The sequence below is a fragment of the Nesoenas mayeri genome, assembly GCF_963082525.1.
Source record: "Nesoenas mayeri genome assembly, chromosome: 1".
Classification (NCBI taxonomy): domain Eukaryota; kingdom Metazoa; phylum Chordata; class Aves; order Columbiformes; family Columbidae; genus Nesoenas; species Nesoenas mayeri.
In genome coordinates this window covers 873,435-896,399 of record NC_137541.1, presented here as the reverse complement: position 1 = coordinate 896,399, position 22,965 = coordinate 873,435, and the positions used below count along the sequence as shown (strand labels likewise).

The 22,965-nt window shown below is 53.3% G+C and overlaps 1 protein-coding gene across 2 annotated transcripts in view; it reads left to right on the top strand.

Moving 5' to 3' along the window:
- Positions 1-22,965, top strand: part of PPP6R2 (protein phosphatase 6 regulatory subunit 2) — a 98,186-nt gene that overhangs the window by 37,636 nt on the left and 37,585 nt on the right. For both annotated transcript variants that reach the window (XM_080343986.1, XM_080343987.1), the window contains exons 3-5: positions 7,150-7,395; positions 15,456-15,642; positions 16,339-16,476. In XM_080343986.1, coding sequence (XP_080200112.1) covers positions 7,169-7,395; positions 15,456-15,642; positions 16,339-16,476 — 552 coding nt within the window. In that variant the 5' untranslated portion in view covers positions 7,150-7,168. The remainder of the gene's footprint in view (positions 1-7,149; positions 7,396-15,455; positions 15,643-16,338; positions 16,477-22,965) is intronic.

The following is a 22,965-nucleotide window of genomic DNA, read 5'->3' as shown; positions in this document are numbered from 1 at the left end:
GTTGTGCACGGGTGTACCCGCGTGTTGTGTCCCGCGTGTTGTGTCCCGCGTGTTGTGTCCCGCGTGTGGTGTCCCGCGTGTGGTGTCCCGCGTGTGGTGTCCCGCGTGTGGTGTCCCGCGTGTGGTGTCCCGCGTGTCCCGCGTGTGGTGTCCCGCGTGTTGTGCACGGGTGTCCCGCGTGTGGTGTCCCGCGTGTTGTGCCCCGCGTGTCCCGCGTGTGGTGTCCCGCGTGTTGTGCACGGGTGTCCCGCGTGTGGTGTCCCGCGTTTTGTGCACGGGTGTCCCGCGTGTGGTGTCCCGCGTTTTGTGCACGGGTGTCCCGCGTGTGGTGTCCCGCATTTTGTGCACGGGTGTCCCGCGTGTGGTGTCCCGCGTGTTGTGCACGAGTGTCCCGCGTGTTGTGCACGGGTGTACCTGTGTGTTCTGCACAGATGTGTTGTGCACGGGTGTCCTGTGTGTTGTATGCGAGTGTCCTGTGTGTTGTGCACAGCTGTACTGTGTGTTGTACGCGGGTGCGCCGGGTGTTGTGCACAGCTGTACTTGTGTGTTGTACGCGGGTGCGCCGGGTGTTGTGCACAGCTGTACTGTGTGTTGTACGCGGGTGCGCCGGGTGTTGTGCACAGCTGTACTGTGTGTTGTGCGCGGGTGCGCCGGGTGTTGTGCACAGCTGTACTGTGTGTTGTGCGCGGGTGCGCCGGGTGTTGTGCACAGCTGTACTGTGTGTTGTGCGCGGGTGCGCCGGGTGTTGTGCACAGCTGTACTGTGTGTTGTGCGCGGGTGCGCCGGGTGTTGTGCACAGCTGTACTGTGTGTTGTGCGCGGGTGCGCCGGGTGTTGTGCACAGCTGTACTGTGTGTTGTGCGCGGGTGTCCCGTGTGTTGTGCACAGCTGTACTTGTGTGTTGTGCGCGGGTGTCCCGTGTGTTGTGCACAGCTGTACTTGTGTGTTGTGCACGGGTGCGCCGGGTGTTGTGCACAGCTGTACTGTGTGTTGTGCGCGGGTGTCCCGTGTGTTGTGCACAGCTGTACTTGTGTGTTGTGCGCGGGTGTCCCGTGTGTTGTGCACAGCTGTACTTGTGTGTTGTGCACGGGTGCGCCGGGTGTTGTGCACAGCTGTACTGTGTGTTGTGCACGGGTGCGCCGGGTGTTGTGCACAGCTGTACTGTGTGTACGTGTCGTGCTGCTTCCCGGCTGGTTTCGGAGGAGGCTCCTCCTTGGTGCGGTGGTGCCGCCGGGGCGAGGGTCGTGGTGTGTCCTTGTCCCCACCGTCCCGGTGCTGGAGGCGTTGCCGTTGGTGTGGGCAGTTCTTCTGGACCGTCCAGGTCTGCAGAGTCTCAGTGCGTTGGGAGGTGTGCGGGTTCGTTTCTCCAGGCAGTTAGAACCCGTTCTTCTCCACAGCTCGCACGCTCATTATTTGGACTTGGTTTGAGAACAAGAGCTACCAGCCCAGCACAGAGTTCATGTTTGAATTGCTCTGGTGGGAGAGCCGAGGCTGCTCTGAGCTCTGCCCACGGGTGTGAGGCAGCGAGGGAGGGGATGGACAGACAGAGCCTGACTGACAGCCACACTGAGCAATGAGTGTATTCCAGCCCATTAGCATCACGCTAATTATTTAAGGAGAGCTGGGACCTTTCAGTTTGCTCTTCCATTCTTCTCTTCGCTCTGTTTTTGTCGGAGCCCGGGGAATCTTTGGTGCGGGATGTTTAGTTTGGCTCTTGCCATTTTGCAGAGGCCTTTCTGCCTTTCTCCTCTTTTTTCGCTGTGGGGAGCGGGTGCTGCTGTCCTGGGACTGGCTGCTCGCTGGGGACGGAGTTCGCGAGGAATTGCCTTGAGTATCTTTTATTTCTATTTTATGTATATATTTACTGGTAGTTAGTAGTATTTTGTTATTTTATTAAACTGTATTTCTCTCAGTCCAAGTTCCTCCCTTCCCTTTGGATTCTCTCCCATGGGGGGTGCAGGAGGGTGAGTGAGCGGCTGCGTGGTTGTGCTGCCCCCTCGGGTTAAACCACCACAGGAAGGGATGCAAAGGGTAATGCAAAGGGCTTCTACAGGTCCATTGGCCAGAAAAGGAAGATTAAAGAAGATCCACAGCTATCCCCCAAATAAATAAGCCAGGAGAACTGGTGATGGCTGACACGGAGAATGCTGGGGTGCTCAACAGCCTTTCTTGTGCAGTTTTCAGTGCTGATCCCTCTTCCCACACCTCCGGAGGCCCCGAACCTCACGGCAGTCTGAAGATCAGGGTTGAGACCACCCGAGAAACATCCCCAAGAGGTCCCAAGCTCCATCCAGGATCCCAGGGGAACTGATGATGGAGTTGCCGAGCCACGGTCCATCATAGCTGAAGGGGCCTGGCACTCGGGGGAGGTCCCAGTGGCTGCACAGAGGGACACATCCCACCCATTTTCAGCAAGGGTGGAAAGGAGGACCCTGAGCAATACCGACCTGTCAGCCTCGCGTCTGTCGTGGGGAGATCATGGCGCAGATCTGCCAGGGAGCTGCAGAAACATGGGAGACAGGGACTGATCACAGGCAGCAAACAGCTCCAGCACGGGCGCACCGAGCCCGGCCCATCCTGTGGCCTCTGTGCGGACTGAGCGGGACAAGGGAGGAGCTGCAGCCGTGGGGCAGGGCGAGCTCTGCTCTGGGACAGGGACAGAGCCCGGGGAACGGCAGCAGATGTGCTGGGGAGGGGCAGTGGGACATGGGGAAAAGGTTCTTCCCCAGAGGTGCTGGACACTGAACAGGCTCCCAGGGAGGGGTCACGGCCCAACCTGACAGTGTTCAAGAGACTGGACACCGTCCTCAGACACACGGGGTGACCTGGGGGGTGTCCTGTGCAGAGACAGCAGTTGGACCCTGATCCCTACGGGTCCTTCCAGCCCAGGACGTTCTGTGGTTCTCTGATTCTCCTCAGTCCGTGTCTGCAGCAGGAGGTTGGGGAGACGAGTCGTCTCCCTTTCCTAAGCACAGCTTGTCAGCCCGGCTCCTGTAGACCAGACAGCTTTCCCATACACCTGTAAAACGCTCTGAAAAAATGTCAGATTGACAGGTTTATAACAGATATGAATTTGTAAAGCGACGTTTACATGTGTATTCCACATACACGCATGGAATCTATATGCATTTGGGTTAACTGTGCACCCAAACATTCTTATTTTAAGGCCTTTGTTGCCAGCTTTTCACTAGATGAATTCATAACTGAGCACAGTTAGTTCAAAATACCTGAGGCGCAGTTTGTCAGGAACACGCTCCACAGCCGGACCGTGTCACTGTCACCGTGCGGCACACAGCTCCAAATTCAGGTGTCTGTTCCCAGCTCCCAATTTCAGTGGCCTGGGTGGTCTCAGCAGCCGAGCAGACGGATGCAGGAGCTCTTACTTGCTGCTAGAAAATAACATTTGTATTTTTAAATTCCAACATATTGTTGATTTAAACAGTTTGAATTAGAAAACACTTCTTTCTGGGTCATATTTTATGCTGTTTTGGGGGGACTGGTTCCCAAAAGGCTGGGATTCACCTGGGCGGTGGATGGACCGCGGGGAGGGCTGCGCAAGCTGCTGCTTTGGATGCCTTCCCCCGTTTTTCCCCCATTTCACCCCAGTTTCCCCAGTACCTCTGAGCTCGGGCCCATCCCAATTCAAGCCCTGCTCTCCGTAGGTGGTTTACAAGGAGCAGGTGCTGGAGGTTCGACTGGGAGCGTTGACACCCGCGGTTTAAAAGGCCCTTTGTAAGGTGGTTTTCCAGACACGGCGCTTGATCCGGATCCCGCTTGGCTGCTGCTGCTTGAGACCACACGCTTCCCATCACATATACAAAGGTGGTGCTGGGGGGCTGTGCCTCGCATGGCCTGATCGTTCAGACCTTCAGTGTTCCCTTTATAATCGAGTCCTGCAGCACCGATACACTCAAATAGGGCTTCATCCCATCGGCAGCGCTGGCTCACGGAAGGGAACGGTTTGCAATGGTTTTCTTGGTTTCTTCTCCATCTCCGGGATAAAGACGTGAAAGGAAAGGAGACGGCTGAGGTGGCAGCGAGCTCTGAACAGGAGGGCGAGCGCTGGCGGGTTTTGAAGCGCCGAGTGGAGCTCCATGGGGTTCGTTATCAAATATCCCAGGAGCGGAGCTGTTCAAGTGTCGTCTGATGAATCCTCTTTCTTTTGGAGACACGTGGTGAAGAATCCTTGACCTGAGATAGGACAGAAGGTGCATGTCAATAACTTCACTGGTAAAAGGAAATAAGAAGTTAGTGTTTCTTTTGGAGTGTTCTGTTTAGCAGTTCCTATGAGCCCTTCAGCTGGAGGTTCAGTGTGGAAGTTACAGTGCCAGGGACCCAGATATTTAACCATGGAACTAAAAACTTGTGAGTCTCGACATAACCTGTTAACCTGGCCTGCAGTGGTGGCTGGAAGGCAGCTCCCCCTTCTGCAGGAAACCTTCCTGGAGCACAAAGGCAGTGTTTTCTGTGGGCTCTTCACAAAGATCACTGCAAAAACCTATCGGCACTGGGGGTGGGACTGGCAAAGCTCTGGCATGGTGATGTTTTTGGATGCTGGAGAAAGCGAAGTGAACAGCTGGAGTCAGTGATGCTGCGGAAACAGGAATGTGGGGTGGGTTAAAAACAGCGTCGTGATCCTGGCGTGCAGAATCACGCGCTTGTATCGCAATGATCCGGGGATGGGGTGCCTCGACAGCGCCCGTCCGATTTACTGCGGGTCAGAAACGTGCCTTAGCTGAATGGTGTTATTACATAGAGCGTTTATGGTGTCTGAGCTGAGCTCGTTGGCTTGGTCAGCGGGAATAACCGTTATCCTCTTATTGTCTTTCCCATTAGTGGTGCTTTATTCCTTAGCCCACAGACCATCCGTCCCCTCGTGGTCCCACTGGCTCCTTCCTCCAGACACTGCTGTTCCCTTTCCGTAGGATCCCGTACACGGAGCAGAGCCGCGGGGCCTGGGCAGGATGGGACAGTGTCTGGGGAGGGATTTAACCTGAAACGCTGAACAGGAGCTGGAAGTGAATGGCTGTGTGCAAACTCCCAGCTGGATAAAGGGCTTTGCTGCTTTTTGAAGCGCAGACGTGTGCTGATGAGGAACTCGAGGCACCTTGTACTCCCTGAGGATGCAGAAAGCGTTACTGGGGATGAAGGAAGGCTGCTTCTAGTTTGCAGAGAACAGTCAAAAACACAACAAAGCAAAATGAAGTGAAAATCAGTAATTTAAACTGTACCGAGCTCATCCGAGCTCGCTCTTTGGCAGCCGATACTCTAAATAAAAGAAGTTCAGTAAACCTTGTTTCTTTGTGGTGACCATTAAGGTGGTTTGGGCCGGTGGGATCGTGAAGGGCCCGCGGAGGAGCCCGGGTGGATGAGACCCTGAGCTGGGCTGGGAAAGGGGACGTGTTAAGCAAGAGAAACAGCCCTGGAAGAGTTTCTTAGGGACAGTCTGAGCGCGGTCTTGTTTGATATCTTAGTGACCGTTCAAAAGTAACTGGAAAGAGATCATTAACAGAGCTCACTCGGAGAAAAACCAGGGTGAGAAAGGAAAGCAAGCGCTGGGGTGGGAGTGGAATGGAGGTGGGCGATGCAGAGTGCAGGGCTCCATGGAGCAGAAAGTGCTTGAAGGGGAATATTCTCATTAAAACACAGGACAGTGGCAAAACCTCATTGCTGGCTGCTGGCCAGAGGTGTTTTCTGTGGCAGGTGGGTGTCTGTCCCATGTGGAGTCTCACTTGCAGCCCTTGTTCACAGAGCCGCGCTCAGCCTGTTCCCGGGCTCCATGTCTGGCTGGGGTTTCTGGGGACTTAGGGCATTTCTGTGGGAACTCGCGAGTCCCGGGACGCAGTGAGAGCAGCGGGACCCCCCCGGCCTGCGGGGGTGACGGGTCCTGCCTCGGCACGGGCAGGAACACGCTTCCGGCACTATGGTACAGCTGAAGTTTTCCCTGCCCAGCCGTCCACCCTGGAGGTAACACAACCACTGGCTGCTAAGCCAAGTTCTAAGGTTAGAGTTCAGAATTGGAAATGAATAGCATGATCTAGCCTTTCAAAAGGTTGATATTTATTAGCGGGCCAGCTCTGGGTTTGCTCACATTGTTATCACTCACTGTGCCCCATAGGTTTCTTTAATACCTCCCAATTAATGTCACCATTTATCCCTTGCTGTTATGTAGACATTGGAGGCCATTCCTCTACTTCCATTAATCATTGGTTGTTCAGTTTTGGCTTGTGAGCCAAATACAAATAATACCAAAAAGCCCTGAAAGCCTTCAGTGCAAACTGCTCTTTCACTGCCTGAGAACAGCCTGGGGACCAGAGCATTTCGGCCTGGGACCAGAGCATTTTGGCTCAGGACCAGAGCATTTCAGCCTCGGACCAGAGCGTTTCGGCTTGGGACCAAAGCATTTCTGTGTGCAAACGTGCCCTTTGATCTCTAGTTCAAGCTACTTGCAGTTAAGGTTCATAGATGCACATACTGTGTGCGTTGTTGATATTACACAGCTGTAACCTACGTCATGTTAGTTTTCCAGTGTGGAAAGTTGTTCGTTTTGTGTGCAGAGCTGAGCTGATGCTCTCCGGGCTGCCTCGTGGTTCTGTTCCCACATTCTCAGCATCAGCGTTCCGGGGAAGTGCTGTGGGGTTTCCTGGGAGGTGTTGTGGGGTTCAGTAGGGACGGGGCAGGAGAAGAGGGAGCTGGTGAAGGATTGCAGTCAGACCTTTGCTCAGATTTCTGCCTTTTCCCAGCAGAGCTGCTGCCCGGCGCCGCAGCGCTCCAGGCGCAGCCGTGCTGTGGGGGGACAGTGTGTTAAGGAGACGGTCTCCTGGCCGTCTTCAGTCCCTTCATCTTGGAGAACGTTACGGAAGAAAGCTGCAATTCCCTTAACTGCGTCCATAGTTAATAGCACTAGAGGGGAAATAACTGTCATAAAATCCTTTCCCTTTTAATCATAAGTGGAATTGAGCATGTTCTGCAGAGCATCAGTTTCACATGCCTTCATGCACCACCAGCCATAGGCAGCTTATTAGCACAGGGTAAAAACCTGGTTGTTTTAGTGGCGCCTCATAGTGCAAAACCATTGAGTGTTGTGCTCACTTATAAAGGAGAAGTAAACGGTGAGGATGGAAAACTAACTCCCTGCTCTGCGTTGCAGCCAGTCGTGTCCCATCACCATGTTCTGGAAGTTCGACCTGAACACGACGTCGCACGTGGACAAGCTGCTGGACAAGGAGGATGTGACGCTGCAGGAGCTGATGGACGAGGATGACGTGCTGCAGGAGTGCAAGGCGCAGAACCGCAAGCTGCTGGACTTCCTGTGCCAGCAGCACTGCATGGAGCAGCTCGTCACCCTCATCACGCACGAGCCGCCCCTGGACATGGACGAGAAGATCCGCTTCAAGTAGGTCCCGCTGTTTGTCGAGATTTTGATTGCAGGGTGACAATAAAACCGGGACAGATGTATTGTTAACCCCCTCTCCCTGCCTTCCCCTTTCAGCCCCTTCCTCTGCCCCTTTCCCACTCAGCACAGGCGATCGGGAGGAAAAGAAGGACAGAGAGAAGAGAGTTGGAAACATTCAAAATGTTTTACTAATGCTACTAATAAGAATAGAGAAAATAATACAAAATATACAAAACCAATGTTAAGTCCCGGCAACTGCAGAGCCGGCACCCGAAGTCCTGGACTGGACTCTGCAGCCGAGCGGAGCTGGATTCAGTCTGTCACTGGCTTCAGTTCGCAGGGACAACTTGCAAGGTCCTCTGCTAATTCGCCATAAGGAAAAGGGACGAGATCCTCGTGATCTCGCACTTTTATGTGAAGTATGACGTGAATGGGATGTTCTGCTCGGTTGGCCAGTTTCTGGTCACCTCTTTCTCGTTGCCCCTCTCGCAAGATGTGTGTCCATTCTATTAATGACCTCGCATTCCATTGCTGTGGCTACCCAAATCAGTATCTTGCTTTTCAGGAGAGCGCGTTTAATAAGAAAGCTTTAGCTCACAGGCAAATTCACTCAAAGAGAACCTTGTTTTGAACAAAAGCAGGACAGCTTTCTGTCCCGTACGAATGAGAGACCCCGAGGCTGGAGACGCCGAGTGTGGCCTTTGTGGTCCCGGGAGACAGGCCTTCGGGTGCTGGGAAACAGTTCCCCCGGCGGTGTTTCTAGTGAGTTCTCTGAAGGTTGATGCTTTATTTTTAATAATTCAACACTGAGGTTGTCTAAAACCAAAAATTCTCTTGCTCTTTGTTCCAGACTTTGCAAGCACAATGATCAGTATCTCAAAAGTACCTTTAGAAGGTTTTTATCCAAATTGTAAGCAAAGAGCTTTCTGCTCTGAGTTATAAATTGCTGAGCTTGATTTTCAACAGTCAAACCCACAACGTAATGAGCTGTACAGAGGCTGAGATTGGATGTCAGGAAGAAATTCTTCCCCAAAGGGCTGTGTGGCGTTGGAACAGGCTGCCCAGCGCGGTGCTGGGGTCACCGTCCCTGCGGGGCTGAAAAGGCGTCTGGGGACATGGGTCAGTGCCGGAGTTGGTTATGGTTGGACTTGATGGTCCTAAGGGTCTATTCCAACCAAATTCAGTGATTCTGTGGCTGAAAGGTGAGATTTCAGTGTGCTGCACAGGCACCCGCCCATCCCAGCGCCCCGCAGTTACAGAGCCAGCTCGCTGGAACAGCCTCTTCCTTATGGGGCTGAGCTCTTCAGGTGTGTTTGGTCCTCATAGCAAGATGTGTTTATACATTTTTAACTAAATGTATACTTGAAAATATTTACATTTTGGAATCTGAAGTTTGTCTTTGTTAAGTTTATATAAAAATAAAACCTTGCTCTGCGTATAAATAAATGAAAACAGGCAAGTTTGTCGGTGTGGGAACAATCAGCGTTGGTTATGATCAGCGTGGGTCGCTGCTGTTGTTGCTGGAGACCCCAGAAGAAGGGGCAGAACTGCTGAGGTTCGTTGTGAGCTGGGCTGGCTGCTCAGCCCCTTTAGGTGACTATTTCCATGTAAGTGAACGCCAGGAAGTACTTTGTGCAATACCTTGGAATTGGACGTGGCTGCTTTTGCAAGGTTTCAGCTCTAAAAGGTGAATTACCAGATGGAATCGGGAGCGTTAGTCTTGTATTTGTGTCCTACAAATGCAGATTTGTAGGGGTTTGAACCGGGACGTGGCACACGCCGATCTCTTTGTGCACGTCCTGTGCGACGCTGGGTGCGACATGAGGTGTTACATGCGGCGCTTTCCTTAGCGCTGAGAGCTCATGGGCGCTGGAAATGCTGAGTGATGGAGACTTGTGGTCTTTGCTGGGATCCAGGTGTGTTTACCAGAGGAGAGGGAGGGGGATCCCCGTCCCACCCCAGTGCTGATCCAGCCCTGTCCCTGTCCCCGCAGGACACTCGACTGCGTCAGTTAACCAGCCCGTATTTTTGAGCCCTTTTTTGAGATGTGGGGGATGCTGTCAGCGGGTGGTTCATATCCCTGATCCCGTGTGCCGAGGGGTGGAAGGGGAAACCTTTCCTCATGTTAAACAGCCAGACTGAGAACAGGGGCAGGCGGGGACAAACAGGCATTTCTCAAGAAGCAAAATCTTTAATGCAAACCAAGATGAAGGGGGGAGCTCATCATGAAAGTGTTTACATGCACATGTTCTTGGGTTCCCTGTGCAGGATTATGAACCCTTTTGGCAGGTTTTGGAGGCAGCGGGTGGTTCAGGCGGCTCCAGACCGGGCTGGGGGGCTCAGCCTCTGTGCAAAATAAAATACAGCTTGTGTTGGGAAGGCGTCCAGTCAGTCTGACTCACCGAGCCCTCTCTCAGACAGTGGCTTGGTATTTTCCACGAGCCAGCGCTGTGCTCGGTGGCCAGTGGTACCTGGGGGGTGAGGAAGAGTGTGGGCAGCAGGTCAGGGAGGTTGTTCCTCCCCCGCTGCTCTGCCCTGGGAGGCCCCATCTGCAGAACTGGGCCCAGTGCTGGGCTCCCCAGTTCCAGAAGGACGAGGAGTCACTGCAGAGAGTCCAGGGAGGGACACGGAGATGCTGAGGGGTCTGGAGCATCTTTGTGCCGAGGAAAGGCTGAGAGAGCTGGGGCTGCCGAGTGGAGAAGAGAAGCTGAGAGGGGTGTGATCAGTGATCAATATGTCAGGGTGGTGTCAGGATGGAGCAGACTCTGTTCATGGTGCCCAAGGCCAGGGTGAGGGGCAGCGGGCACAGACTGAAGCACAGGAGGCTCCATGTGAACATGAGCAGCCGCTTGTTTGCTGGAGGTGCCAGAGCCTGGCCCAGGCTGCCCAGAGCGGGTGTGGAGTCTCCTTCTGTGAGCCATTCCAGCCCTGGGATCCTGTGTGATCTGCTCCGGGACCCTGCGGGAGCAGGTGGGGCTGGGGACCCGCAGAGCTCCTGCAGCACTAACAGCTGGGGGGCTGGGGTTCTGGGGTTCTTTGTCTCCTTGGCGTGGTCCGTAGGTGCCTGTGGAGCAGCAGGGCTGGCGGTGGGACGGGTGGTTGGACACCGGAGGCTTTGGCACCGGGAGCTCTGGACTGACCTGCTTGCCAGGACAAGTTCAGCTGGTCTTTAGGAAGTATTGTTTTAGAAATGCATCCAGTCCCATACGTAGACCAGGCAGAGAAACATTTTCAAAGCCTCGTGAGGCACTGGAGAGGGGAAAGAGGGTTTAAGCTTATTAGAAACCAGGGAAGGTTTTGGAATAAATAAGGCTAAGCAGGAAGAATGGGCTCTGCCTAAATCCAAATGGAATCCAATTTTTGGCTCTTAAGAAAAGGTTATGAAAGTTTTAAAACTGGAACAGGGGAGAAACTTGATAGGTTTGGAAGGACGCGCAGCTCGGAATGGGGCGTGCTGTGGAAATGGAATCATCAGAATGCGTTAGCCCTGCAACGCCAGGAGGATGGAAGTTCAGAGAGGAAACGGCGCAGAGGAAAACTGGGCAGTAAATCCCCGTGTAAGCGTAACAACCCGATGGAGACCTGGAACAACCAGCTTCTAAACTGTTTGAACTGTAATGGCTATTTATAGCGAACTTGTTGACGTACCCGGGTGTCTCACAGACCTGTTGAGACCAGGCAGTGATGAAAACAGAGTGTGTAGAAGGGCAGAGGCGTCCGTGCCGCTCAGAGGGGACGGGAGCAGCGGTGGGCACCCTGCGGCCCCGCTGCCCTGCCTGGACAGAGACCCTTAAGTATTAATGTTAATATTACATCTCACTGGGTGGGACTCGGAGGCCGCGAGGGCTGCAGGAGCAGCACGTGTGTGACGGGGAGTTGGTCTGTCCCTGCCGGCAGCACGCGCGTCCGGGGCGGCCCGGCACGTGGGCTCGGAGGAGTCCCCAGTGCCCTTTGCAGTGAGCCAGGAAAAGGAGAAAGAACTCTTTGTGTACCCTCGGGAGCCCTAAGGAGCACCTGGTGTACAATCACTTTGTAATGGTAACCGTGGTGGACTCAGATTTAACATCCTCGCAGGAGCAAGGAAGACGTACATGGCATTATCATGGGTCTGGGGTTGGTTTTTGACTCAAGGACTGAACTCCGTCAATACGAGGGCACTAGCCGGGAAGTAAATGGTGCTGTGAAGGGGTGAAAAGCTCGCAGCTGGTCTGGAAACATTTAGTGGCTTGTGGTAAATGCAGAGCTTGTATTACAAAGATCCAAAAACCCCTTATGTAGTAAATGGACTTCATTAACAACAAATAACCCACTGCGGTGAAAGTCCATCCCCACCTGAGGGAGCTGTGTGCGGGTGCGGAAAAGAGATGCAGGAGGCAGTGAATGTGTGAGGGTGGATGGGGGGTTAGGAGAAGCAGTTTGCTAAAGGCTGAACCGTTAGTGCTCTGAGCCCCTCGGAGTAAGGAAACAAGGCTGGGGAAGGGACTTGAGCACAAGCCCTATGGGGAGAGGCTGAGGAGCTGGGCTTGTTTAGTCTGGAGAAGAGGAGGCTCAGAGCTGAGCTCAGCACTCTCTAGAACCACCTGAAGGGCAGTTGTAGCCAGGTGGGGATTGGGCTCTTCTCCAGGCATCAGCAATAGGACAAGGGGCCATGGGCTTCAACTCTGCCAGGGGAAATTGAGGCTGGAGATGAGAAAGCAATTCTGTGCAGAGAGAGTGGTCAGGCATTGGAATGGCTGCCCAGGGAGTTGCTGGACTCGCCGGCCATGGAGGTTTTTAAACTGAGATTGGACATGGCACTTAGTGCCATGATCTAATCAGTGGACTGGAGTTGGACCAAGGGTTGGACTTGATGATCTCTGAGAGCTTTTCCAACCCAGTCCATGCTGTGATTCTGTGAAACTTGTCCCAGCTGTGTGGGGCGGGTGTCCAAGTGTAAAGGAGGATGCAACCGGAGCAGTAAGTGCAGTCAGACCTGTGTGGTGGTGCTCCGGACAGAGACGTCGGGATCCCCGGGTGGTGTCCGGCTTTACAGCGACATCGTCAGAGCAGCTGCCTCACATCTGGGCAGCAAAATCAGGGCTTGTTAGGACTGGCTGGACCCACCCCAGGGATTTAAAAGTGTTAGAACATGAAATCGCTCACCTGGTCAACCTTAACACCAGTGGAATGGAAGCGGCAGGTAGGACAACACTTCTTAAGCAAGGTCTGTGAGCCAGTCAATGAATGAAGAATAGACGGTGTGGTGTCGTGATTCCTGGCCCCATCTCCAAATTCCGTCAGCCCGTCCTGCGTCCGGGGAGGGAACTCGGGTTGGGGCTCAGGACCTGAGTTTGGAGTTAGCGAAACACAGGGTGGTTCTCCTGGTGACGTTGCTAATGAAACGGGGAGAGCGCTGAGAACAGGCTGGCATGGGCAGCGGAGGAGGCTCGGTCACCACCTAACAGCTGGTTAAGGAAAGTAAATGTAAATGTAGATGAGAGGGAAAATGGCCCGTTCCAGTTCGGTGGATTTGCACTGTGTCCTGCGCTCTTCGATGCATTCACACCTGGAATAAGACGGGAGATTAATTACAGACGTAGAAAGTAGATAATGCAAAATTAGTCAGGTTAGTTAAAAGGTAGAAGAAGGGGTTTGTGATGTGATACGGCAAATACAGTCAGTGCTGGTTGTGTAATCACGGGTGGCCTGAGGTACACGTGTGAATAAATGGGCTTCACATTGGCTCTGACAGCTTGGGGCAGGGGGCTGCTCGGCTCACAGTGCGGGGGGTGAGGAAAGCACGAGGCTCTACACAAACCCGTTCAGTGCATGGGCTGGGAAAGCTCTTGTCCCGGAACACTTGTCTTCACCCTTTCTGTCCGGCCAGGGCAGGAAGCGTTGTCCTTGCTGAGAGCCAAGGGAGCTGTGCTGAGGAAAGTGGGGCTTGGATGGGCAGTGCGGAGGCGTGGAGTTCCCTCCTGAGTGAAAATTCTGCTCCATGAATATAACCAAACCAGTAACAATCAGTAGGGTCAAGGGCTCTTTGCAGAGGAGGTTCCGAAGAACAACCAGGTGGGATCAGACACAGAGATTCTTCCTTCTCTGTTCCTGCTGATGCCGCTGTCTTTGTAGCACAGCACGCTCAGGCACACCCGGCCGACGTGCCAGCCGGGAGATCTCTGCTTCATCTTCTGTTCCTGAGGTTCAGAGCAGAAATCTGACGTTAGTCTGGAGAACAGGAGCTGAGGGGAGACCTTCTGATCTCTGACCTGCCTGAAAGGAGCTTGGAGCCGGGGGGGTCGGGCTCTGCTCCCCAGGAACAAGCGCCAGGAGCAGAGGAAACGGCCTCAAGTTGTGCCAGGGGAGGTTGAGGTTGGATGTGGGAACAATTTCTTCCCCAAAGGGCTGTGGGGCATTGGAACAGGCTGCCCAGGGCAGTGCTGGAGTCACCAGCCCTGGAGGGCTGGACAGACGGACATGAGGTTCTCAGGACATGGGGCAGGGTGGGTTATGGTTGGACTCAGTGATCTGCAGGGGCTTTTCCAACCTACATGAATCTATGCTGCTAATTTTGGCTAAGAAAGAAAACCAAACCCAAACAGGTAAGTGTTGCAATCCAGATTCTCTTACACGCTCACAGGTCGAACCGCAAAGGTGGTGGAGACGTGAGAGGCACCGACTCGTTTCCACAGATCTTTACTGCGTGACATTGAGAGTGAAGCTAGAAAAAGCAATCTTGCTGCATATTGAAGTGTTGTTTCAGCCTCAGTGTGCTCCACAAGTGACCACGGTCCCCGTGTGTCCTAGAAATACTCATGTTATTGTGGGCGCTTTCTGTTGATCTTGGAGTTGACTTGTGCCTGAAGCCACAAAAGGTGGGAGAGCTGGGGTGGCGATGAGAAGTGGGCGACGTGTTGGGTTTGTGTTGGGTTTGTGTTTGGGAAGCGACCGCGCTGCTTGAAGAGCCAACGTGTTTGCAGCGGGACTGTGCCGTAGGGGTTTTGAATGTTAATTTGACTGGCTGGGTTTTGAATACATAGCGCGTTTTGCTTTTGAAAATGAAGATAACCAGCTCTGCGTGCACAGAGAAGAGGCCGAGGCTGTACAGGACGAGGTTCGTTTTTAACCTGTGTAACCTCTGCACCCTGTGGAGAGGAAATCACGGCTTCAGAATGAAGCCCAGCTGCCTTTTGGCTCTAAGATTGTGTCTACCATTGAACTCGTCGGCTTTAAATGGTTGGTTTGCATGTGTGCACTTTTAGCAGTTGAGACTTTAATTATGAATGTAACATGAGTTACCAACACGTTATTACCTTTTCTGATCAAAAATGAGACCTATTGCTAAAAGCACAACCCGGAAGAACAAATACAAGGTCAGGGGAAAAAAAGCATTTCATTAGCTGTCGGCTATAATATCCCATAGTGATTGAAGCGAGCAGAACTCTCTGAAGCAGGCACAGTAACGTTTGCTGAGAAGCGGGTGAATTCTACAGCAGATCGTAGACATGACTGCAAAAGTGCAGCTCCAAAGGTCGGGTGTGAGTCTCTTGCTGTTTTACAAGGTGTCTGCTCGTCATTGGGAGTTTGGTGTTAGATCTGATGCTCTAACTCTAGTCCTCTTGATTGAAAAGGAGCAGACGAGCAAGGGCTGCTCATCTCTAATCCAGCACCAGGAGTGGAAGGAACAGTTTTTCAGAACCATTACAGAAACCTTCTAAAATATGCATTCTGCAAATCACCCTTCAGTTTTGGGGTTAGTTTTAGTTGGGGCGATGGGTTATCGTTAAGATTTTAGGTGTATTGAAAGTGATGAAGCAGCACTTTTAAAAAGCAGCAGTGACTGGGTTTAGGAGGCAGCTGAGGTGTGTACTGCAGCGGGAAAAATAGAAATAGAGCCAACAAACCAACAGCAAATGTGTGATGTGCTGCAGGGGGTGACGCTGCCTTACAGCGTGCCCGTACTGCCCCTTGCTTGTCGTGTGTCGTGCGGACGTTCCCCATCCCCAGAGGCCGCTCCTCCTCCTCCTCCTCCCGAGTTCGCGTTTGCCGCGTGGTGTGTGACGCTTGTTTGCTGTGCGCAGATACCCCAACACGGCCTGCGAGCTGCTGACCTCGGACGTGCCGCAGATCAACGACAAGCTCGGCGGGGACGAGACTCTGCTCAACATCCTCTACGAGTTCTTGGATCACGAGCCCCCTCTGAACCCCCTGCTCGCCAGCTTCTTCAGCAAGACCATCGGGAATCTCATCGCCAGAAAGACCGAACAGGTGATGCTTGGGTCGGCCCCGTACGCCCCAATTAATTCACTAGACTGGCTGTGTTGTGTGGCCGCCGCGTTGCTGTCCTCTTGAGCTCCTTGTGTTCTTGGAGCTGAAATACAGCCTCTGTAAGCTTGGAATTGAGATGTAGGCTTTGCAAGTTTCCTCGGATCCCTCAGTTGAGGGCGTTGCTGGCTCATGGCCACACTTTGTGTAGTTGTGGTTTCAGACCCGCGGTAGCCAGGATGTTCCTGTGCCACAGCTAACGCTTGAGGTTTTGGGCTACAACATATTACTGCATCCTTTGATTGTTGCCCAGAATCATCTCATTGCATAAACACCTGTAAAAGGGGTGCTGGAAACACGGGCTGGATGGTGCTTTAGAAATACACACGTTCCAAATCAAAATGGAGATTTTCGATGAAGAGCCTCAGTGGAATGACAGATTCTCCAGCATCACCAGCTTCTTGATGCTCGTTTCTGTGGGCTTGGGTCTCTTTGTGGCACAGAGGAAAGAAAAGGTTCCTGAAGTATTTGATTTAGTATTGCCTTGACATGAGAATGCTATTATGTGGAGAATTTCTCAGCTTCGTTGCTGTTTTACGTCAAGCTCGATTGGTTGAGAGCAGAGTGCGAAGCGCAGGAAGCTGCGTGTGCCCCGTCTGGATCTTGTGTTAGCACTGATGGTGACGCTTTTCCTTCTAGGTGATTGCATTCTTAAGGAAAAAGGAGAAGTTCATTAGCCTGGTGCTAAAGCACATAGACACGTCGGCGATGATGGACCTCCTGCTTCGCCTCATCAGCTGCGTGGAGCCCGCCGCGCTGCGCCAGGAAGTCCTGAACGTGAGAAACGACCGCTTTTGCCTTTACGGGATTGGGAACAAGGGGGTTGGTTGGTTTGTGTCGTGAAGGAACAGAATTGTTTCTGTCGTTTGCTGTGGGAGCAGATCCACGCTCTGAAAACGGTTTCCGCAGCGCGTGTGCCCCTCTGGCCCTTGGGCCCGTTGGTGGCTCGCACGGCAGAGCAGAAGAGCACTCTCAGCTCCTTTCCGTATAGCAACCACGGCTTACTCGGGCTGCTTTTGCTGCCGAGCTTTGGCAAAGGAAATCTGTAATCCTTCCCAGCGTTCAGAAGTTCAGACTGACCGTTCGGGACAGGGATTTGTTGAACCCCTCGCTGCGTTCAGGGGTGTGTGATGTTTGGAGGCGATGCCGTGTGCCGCCTCCTTCCCTTCCTCTTTCCCCGGCGGCGTTGTAACACATCTCAGCGAGACGCTGAGTTTGCTGTACAGGTAGGACAAGTTTTTCTCCCCGCACAGCCTGCGCTGGGTGAGGCTCATCCTGCAGGGGCAGAGGAGCAGGACTGGGGGAACCCTCACTTTAGCTCCCTCCCCTGAAAGCAGAGGAGCAGCGTGGCCTGCGGAGAGCGATGCTCCAGCCTCCGGAGCCACTGATGGTGCGTCGTGCAGTAAACACGCTGCTACAGAGCAGGGAAAACATACAGGTACAAAGCGAGCCTTACAGAGCCCTATGGGCTCTCACCCGGGAAGGGAAATCTTCATTTTTAGACAGGAAAGTGGGCGATTCAGTTGGTGAGAGATCAAGTGGTAGTGTTGGTGTGACTTAGTGGAAGCTGGAAGCTTTGCTGTCCAGGTACAGCTGGAGAAGCACCGTATTTCATGAGAAAGTGCTGCTGTCGGCGTTGTCACTTGGGGCTGTGAAGGGGCCACGTTTCCACTTGATGTTGCTACGGTGGAAAAGTCCTTTTGTGGAGTTCCCTCGGTTCGGTACGGGTTCCTTGCTGTCTGGAAAGGACATTTTGGAGCATCAGATTTATGAAGATGGTATCTTAAGTTTTACGTGAAACACAATTCTATTCGGCGTAACAAGTCCCGCAGCACCTCTCCTTAGAGATTTGATGTCCACGTTGTCACTTTGACTCAATAAATCGGAGACTCACGGATAATTACACAAGAGTCTTAATTCTGTGTCATTCCAGTCTGGAGAGCCTTAGGCCGTGTTAGCCGGGCAGTGCTGCCGGCTCCATCCTGCCGGCTCCGTCCTGCCGGCTCCGTCCTGCCGGCTCCGTCCTGCTGGCTCCGTCCTCTGCCCGCTGCCGAATGGGCCTGCGCAGCCTGTGCTGGAAGGCTCCGTGTCTTGCTCAGACAGCGTTACCAGGGGGTTCTCGGTGTCCTGGTCACGGGTTTGGCAGCAGCGCCGAGTGGAGCCGGGCCAGCGATTCCTAAAAGAGTCGGTCCTGCCCTCCCTGTGTCCTGCTGGCTCTGCCGGCACAGCCGCTTCAGTCCTTGCCACTTTCTGTCTGTAGGTTTGTTGCCAGGATTGTTTTCAGCCAGCTTGATTCCTTCGGTTGGGCTTGGGTTTTTTTTACCTGAGCAGTAAATGATTCAAAGTCAGTGTTATTTCTTTCCAGGTAGGATTTTACACTAGTAAGGCACAGGTAAAGGACAGACTACTTCGACACCACTTATCTGTCCTGATGTTAAAATTGTTTCAAGAAGTAAGCCATACCTGAGCAGTAAATGATTCAAAGTCAGTGTTATTTCTTTCCCAAGTCCACAGAGACGTTGCAAATCCAGTGACACCCATCCCAGAGAACACGCTGTGATCCACCTGCACGACGGCACATTTGTCCAAGGATATCACAGTGTGGGTACCTGAAGGACAAGGCTGCTGGAAGCACCTCCTTTGAGGCTCCCAAAAGATTCTTGTGGTATTTCTGATGGTGAGAGGCCAGAGAGAGCAGGAGACGGGGCTGCAAAGAGGCAGCGGAGGCAATGGACCGTTTCACTTACGTCTCTCCTGCTCCTGGGCTGCTGAACCCGGAGCTTTCCTTGTCCCGTGGCACTTCCATCAGCTCGGGACGGAACTGGGAGGCCCCCGCTTCAGTCCTTGCCATCCAGGTGTTCATGTGGCCATAAAGTGACGTGGACAAGGGAACTGAAAACACTTTTATTTGTAGTTTTTTGCCAGGATTGTTCTCAGCCAGCTCAGTTCCCTGGGTTGGCTTTGGGGATTTTTGGTGTGGACTTGTGCAGTGATGTTGGTTCAGCCGGGGTGTCCTGGGCTGAAGGACCCGCAGGGATCAGAGTCCAACTGCTGTCCCTGCACAGGACACCCCACAGGTCCCCCCGTGTGTCTGAGGACGGTGTCCAGTCTCTTGAACACTGTCAGATTGGGCCGTGACCCCTCCCTGGGAGCCTGTTCAGTGTCCAGCACCTCTGGGGAAGAACCTTTTCCCCATGTCCCACTGCCCCTCCCCAGCACATCTGCTGCCGTGATAAGGGAGGAGAAGGCAGCAGAAGACAAGCAGATGAGTACAAGCAGAGGGAAGGTGGCAGTGCCATTCTGTACATGTTGAACTGTTTGCAGAGCTACAGGTTGTGGTGTTTTCTCCCTTTGTCTTCCTTGATCTGTAATCAGTGGCCTACAGTAAATGTGAGCATATGATAATTCTTCACCCATTTCCTTCTGCTCATGCTCGGCAGAGGAATACTTTGTTCGTGTGCCTCAGATTTGTTGTTTTGGAGAGCACACGTCCCTTGCAGAACAGGCAGATCTCCCCAGTTCCGTCCCGAGCTGGATGGAAGCGCCATGGGACAAGGAAAGCTCCGGGTTCAGCAGCCCAGGAGCAGGAGAGACGTAAGTGAAACGGTCCATTGCCTCCGCTGCCTCTTTGCAGCCCCGTCTCCTGCTCTCTCTGGCCTCTCACCATCAGAAATACCACAAGAATCTTTTGGGAGCCTCAAAGGAGGTGCTTCCAGCAGCCTTGTCCTTCAGGTACCCACACTGTGATATCCTTGGACAAATGTGCCGTCGTGCAGGTGGATCACAGCGTGTTCTCTGGGATGGGTGTCACTGGATCTGCAACGTCTCTGTGGACTTGGGAAAGAAATAACACTGACTTTGAATCATTTACTGCTCAGGTATGGCTTACTTCTTGAAAAGTTCTTAGCATCAGGACAGATAAGTGGCGTCGAAGTAGTCTGTCCTTTACCTGTGCCTTACTAGTGTAAAATCCTACCTGGAAGAATGTGACGAGGCACGAGTGCTGTGAGAAGACCCCACGTGGTGTTGCTGGCGTGCGCTGGGGTTCGTGGAGCAGCTGCGGTTGTTGTGGACACGTCCCTGGCGCCGAGCGCGGCCGCGGCCTCGGCAGAGCCCCCGCAGCGCGGTGCTGGGGCTGCTACTGCAGCCTCACCTGCGGCAGCCGGGGTACCGTGTCGGCTTTTTGTCAGTCTAACGTGAATAGTGATCAGAGCCCATAAAAATCCCTCCTGCACGTCCTTCTGCTTTTTTTTCCTGTTGCTTTCATGGGTAACGAACGACAAGGGTAAGAAGGGCCTGTTCTTCACGCTGGCTTTCCCCCATAGCAGTGGTTGCTCCCAGGGGTGGATTAGCCTAACGCAGGTATCTTTGCCTTGGAACAAAAGCTGTCCTACTGCGTGGTCAGTCCCCAGCCGAGGAGGGTTTGGTGTCAGTACTACAGTGCAGTGACTCCTGGTGTGATCCGTGGGACATCAGACAGCTCGCCCTGTGCGTTGTTACAGAGTCTCTTGTTCAACTACCGTCTTAAATAATAACGTGTGAACTTTCTTTTTCTGTGGCTGATTTGGAACATCCAAACTGAAGTTACACTGGTAATATGTGGATTTTCAGCAGGTTTTAGAAAACTCAATTTTGTTCAAGTCTTAATATAACAAACTTTCTTAAGCATTGGCTGTGCAGGACCTCAGGCATTCATTTGTAGCATAATGCAGGTTGGAAGGCCCCAAGAAGGTCTGGTTGCCTCTGTAGAGTAGGTCGCATTGGAGCAGATTGCTCAAGGCCTTACCCGGTGAGTTTTCCATTTCTCCAGGAGCAGAGACCTGTCTGTGCCGTCTGCCAGTGTGAGATCACGGTGTGGAGACCGCATCTGGAATCTTGTGTCCAGCTGTGGCCCCTCAGTTCAGCAGGACAGGGAACTGCTGCAGAGAGTCCAGCGCAGCCACCAAGATGCTGCAGGGAGTGGAGCATCTCCCGTGTGAGGAAAGGCTGAGGGAGCTGGGGCTCTGGAGCTGGACAAGAGGACACTGAGGGGGGACTCATTGCTGGGGATCAATATGGAAAGGGGCAGTGTCAGGAGGATGGAGCCAGGCTCTGCTGGTGACAACCAGGGACAGGACAAGGGGCAATGGGTGCAAACTGGAACACAGGAGGTTCCACTGGAAGAGGAGAAGCAACTTGTTGGGGTGAGGGTGTCAGAGCCTGGCCCAGGCTGCCCAGGGGGTTGTGGAGTCTCCTTCTGTGCAGACATTCCAACCCGCCTGGACACCTTCCTGTGTAACCTCAGCTGGGTGTTCCTGCTCCACTCCCTGCAGCATCTTGGTGGCTGCGCTGGACTCTCTGCAGCAGTTCCCTGTCCTGCTGGAACTGAGGGGCCACAGCTGGACACAAGATTCCAGGTGTAGTCTCCCCAGGGCAGAGCAGAGGGGCAGGAGAACCTCTCTGACCTACTGACCACCCCCTTCTAACCCACCCCAGGTCCCATTGGCTTCCTGGCCACAAGGGCCCAGTGCTGGCTCATGGTCACCCTGCTGTCCCCAGGACCCCCAGCTCCCTTTCCCCTACGCTGCTCTCTAACAGGTCATTCCCCAACTTACACTGAACCTGGGGTTGTTCTACCCAGATTCAAGACTCTACACTTGCCCTTGTTCTATTTCATTAAACTTTTCCCCGCCCAGCTCTCCAGCCTGTCCAGGTCTCTGATGGCAGCACAGCTTCCAGTGTCACCACTCCTCCCAGCTCGGTGTCACCAGCAAACAGGCTGACAGTCACTCTATTCCCTCGTCCAAATCACTGATGACTATATTGAATAACAGCGGCCCCAGCACTGCCCCTGAGGCACTGCACTGGATACTGGCCTCAGCTGGACTCTGCCCATTGACCACGACTGTTGCTAATGGACAGCTACCTGAGCTGTCATCAGAATGCCACGTCGTAGGCTTTGAAAGGAGGGTTTAGTCGTTGTGTCCGAGCACAGGGGGTGAGAAAAGTCGCTCGTCGACTGAAGCAGCCGGGGGCGGGCAGTGCTGCGCCGGCAGAACGGAGACGCAGGAGCGTGGATGAGGACAGGGCCAGCGCCGCTGCCCTGGGCCTGAGAACGAGGGGCAGGAGTTGGGTTTTGATGCTGAAAATCTAGAAACCGATGGAAGAACCTGAAGAGAGAGGTTGGTAGAGAGACCGCTGAGGAAAAATGTGTTAGGAACCAGGTTTTTGAACTTTGGAGTAAACCAGATGTCGGGAAGAACAAATGGTAGAAACCAGATCTCAAAATACGGTCGTGGGTGGAATCCTTGGTTTCCCAGCTGCACGCTGGGAACATTTCTGGACAGCATTCGTGTTTCTGCAATGACAAGGGGCAGCAAAAGGAGACACAGTTGGGCATTTCAGACGTAGTAGGAAACCAGCGGTGTTGTTCGTGCAAAAAGTCACTAAAAATGGCCATCTGGAATTTTTGTTTTAAGTCAGACGTCCGTCACACTCAACATGGAGCTGTAGAGGAGGGGATGAGATCTGTACGGAGGTTGTTACAGCAAAGCTGGTAAAGAACCAACCTAAGGATTGTAACTGGAGTCGTGTGAATAGGTGACATGTAGAAATGAGCATTGGAGAGGAGCAGATCTGCACGGGGCCTTTGGAGAAGCAGGGAAAGCAGGAGACGGCTCATCCTCTCCGTGACTCATGTGAAGAGCTGATGGAAGATTAGATCATTGCGGAAACCTCCGGAGCCTTTTTCCTTTTAATTAACGTCTGGTCCGTGATTTCAAAAGCAACTGAGAGTGCATTAGTTTGATCTGAGTGGTTCGTTGGGTTGATATTGGACATCCAGCCCTTTGCCTGGGATGAAGACGGTAGAAATTCGAGTGCAAAGGGATGGGGGGAAATGAGGCGCTGAGATTGCAGGAGGAGCCAGGGAGGGAGAAACTGGAAGGAGCCATTTGCCAGCGGCCTGTTTGGTTTGCGTGTGGTCACAAAGGGAGATAAAGCGATGGATTGCCCTGAGAAATGGGAGGAGTTGGCACAGAGCAAGGAGACAGGTCTGACGACAGCCTGGGTAGGTCATCCCAAAGTCTGAGGAGCTGTTCAGTGTGAACAGTGGTAAGACACCAAGAATAGGAAATGGGAGGAGACAAACCTGCTGCTGATGCTGCTTCAGAGGAGCTGGTGTTCGTGACTGATCTGTTCCGTGTTTTCCAGAGGCGTTTGGGTGTTTGGGTCCATGGGCAGGGTGCACATCCTGATGCAAATCTCTCGGTGCCCAGGGGTTCGTGT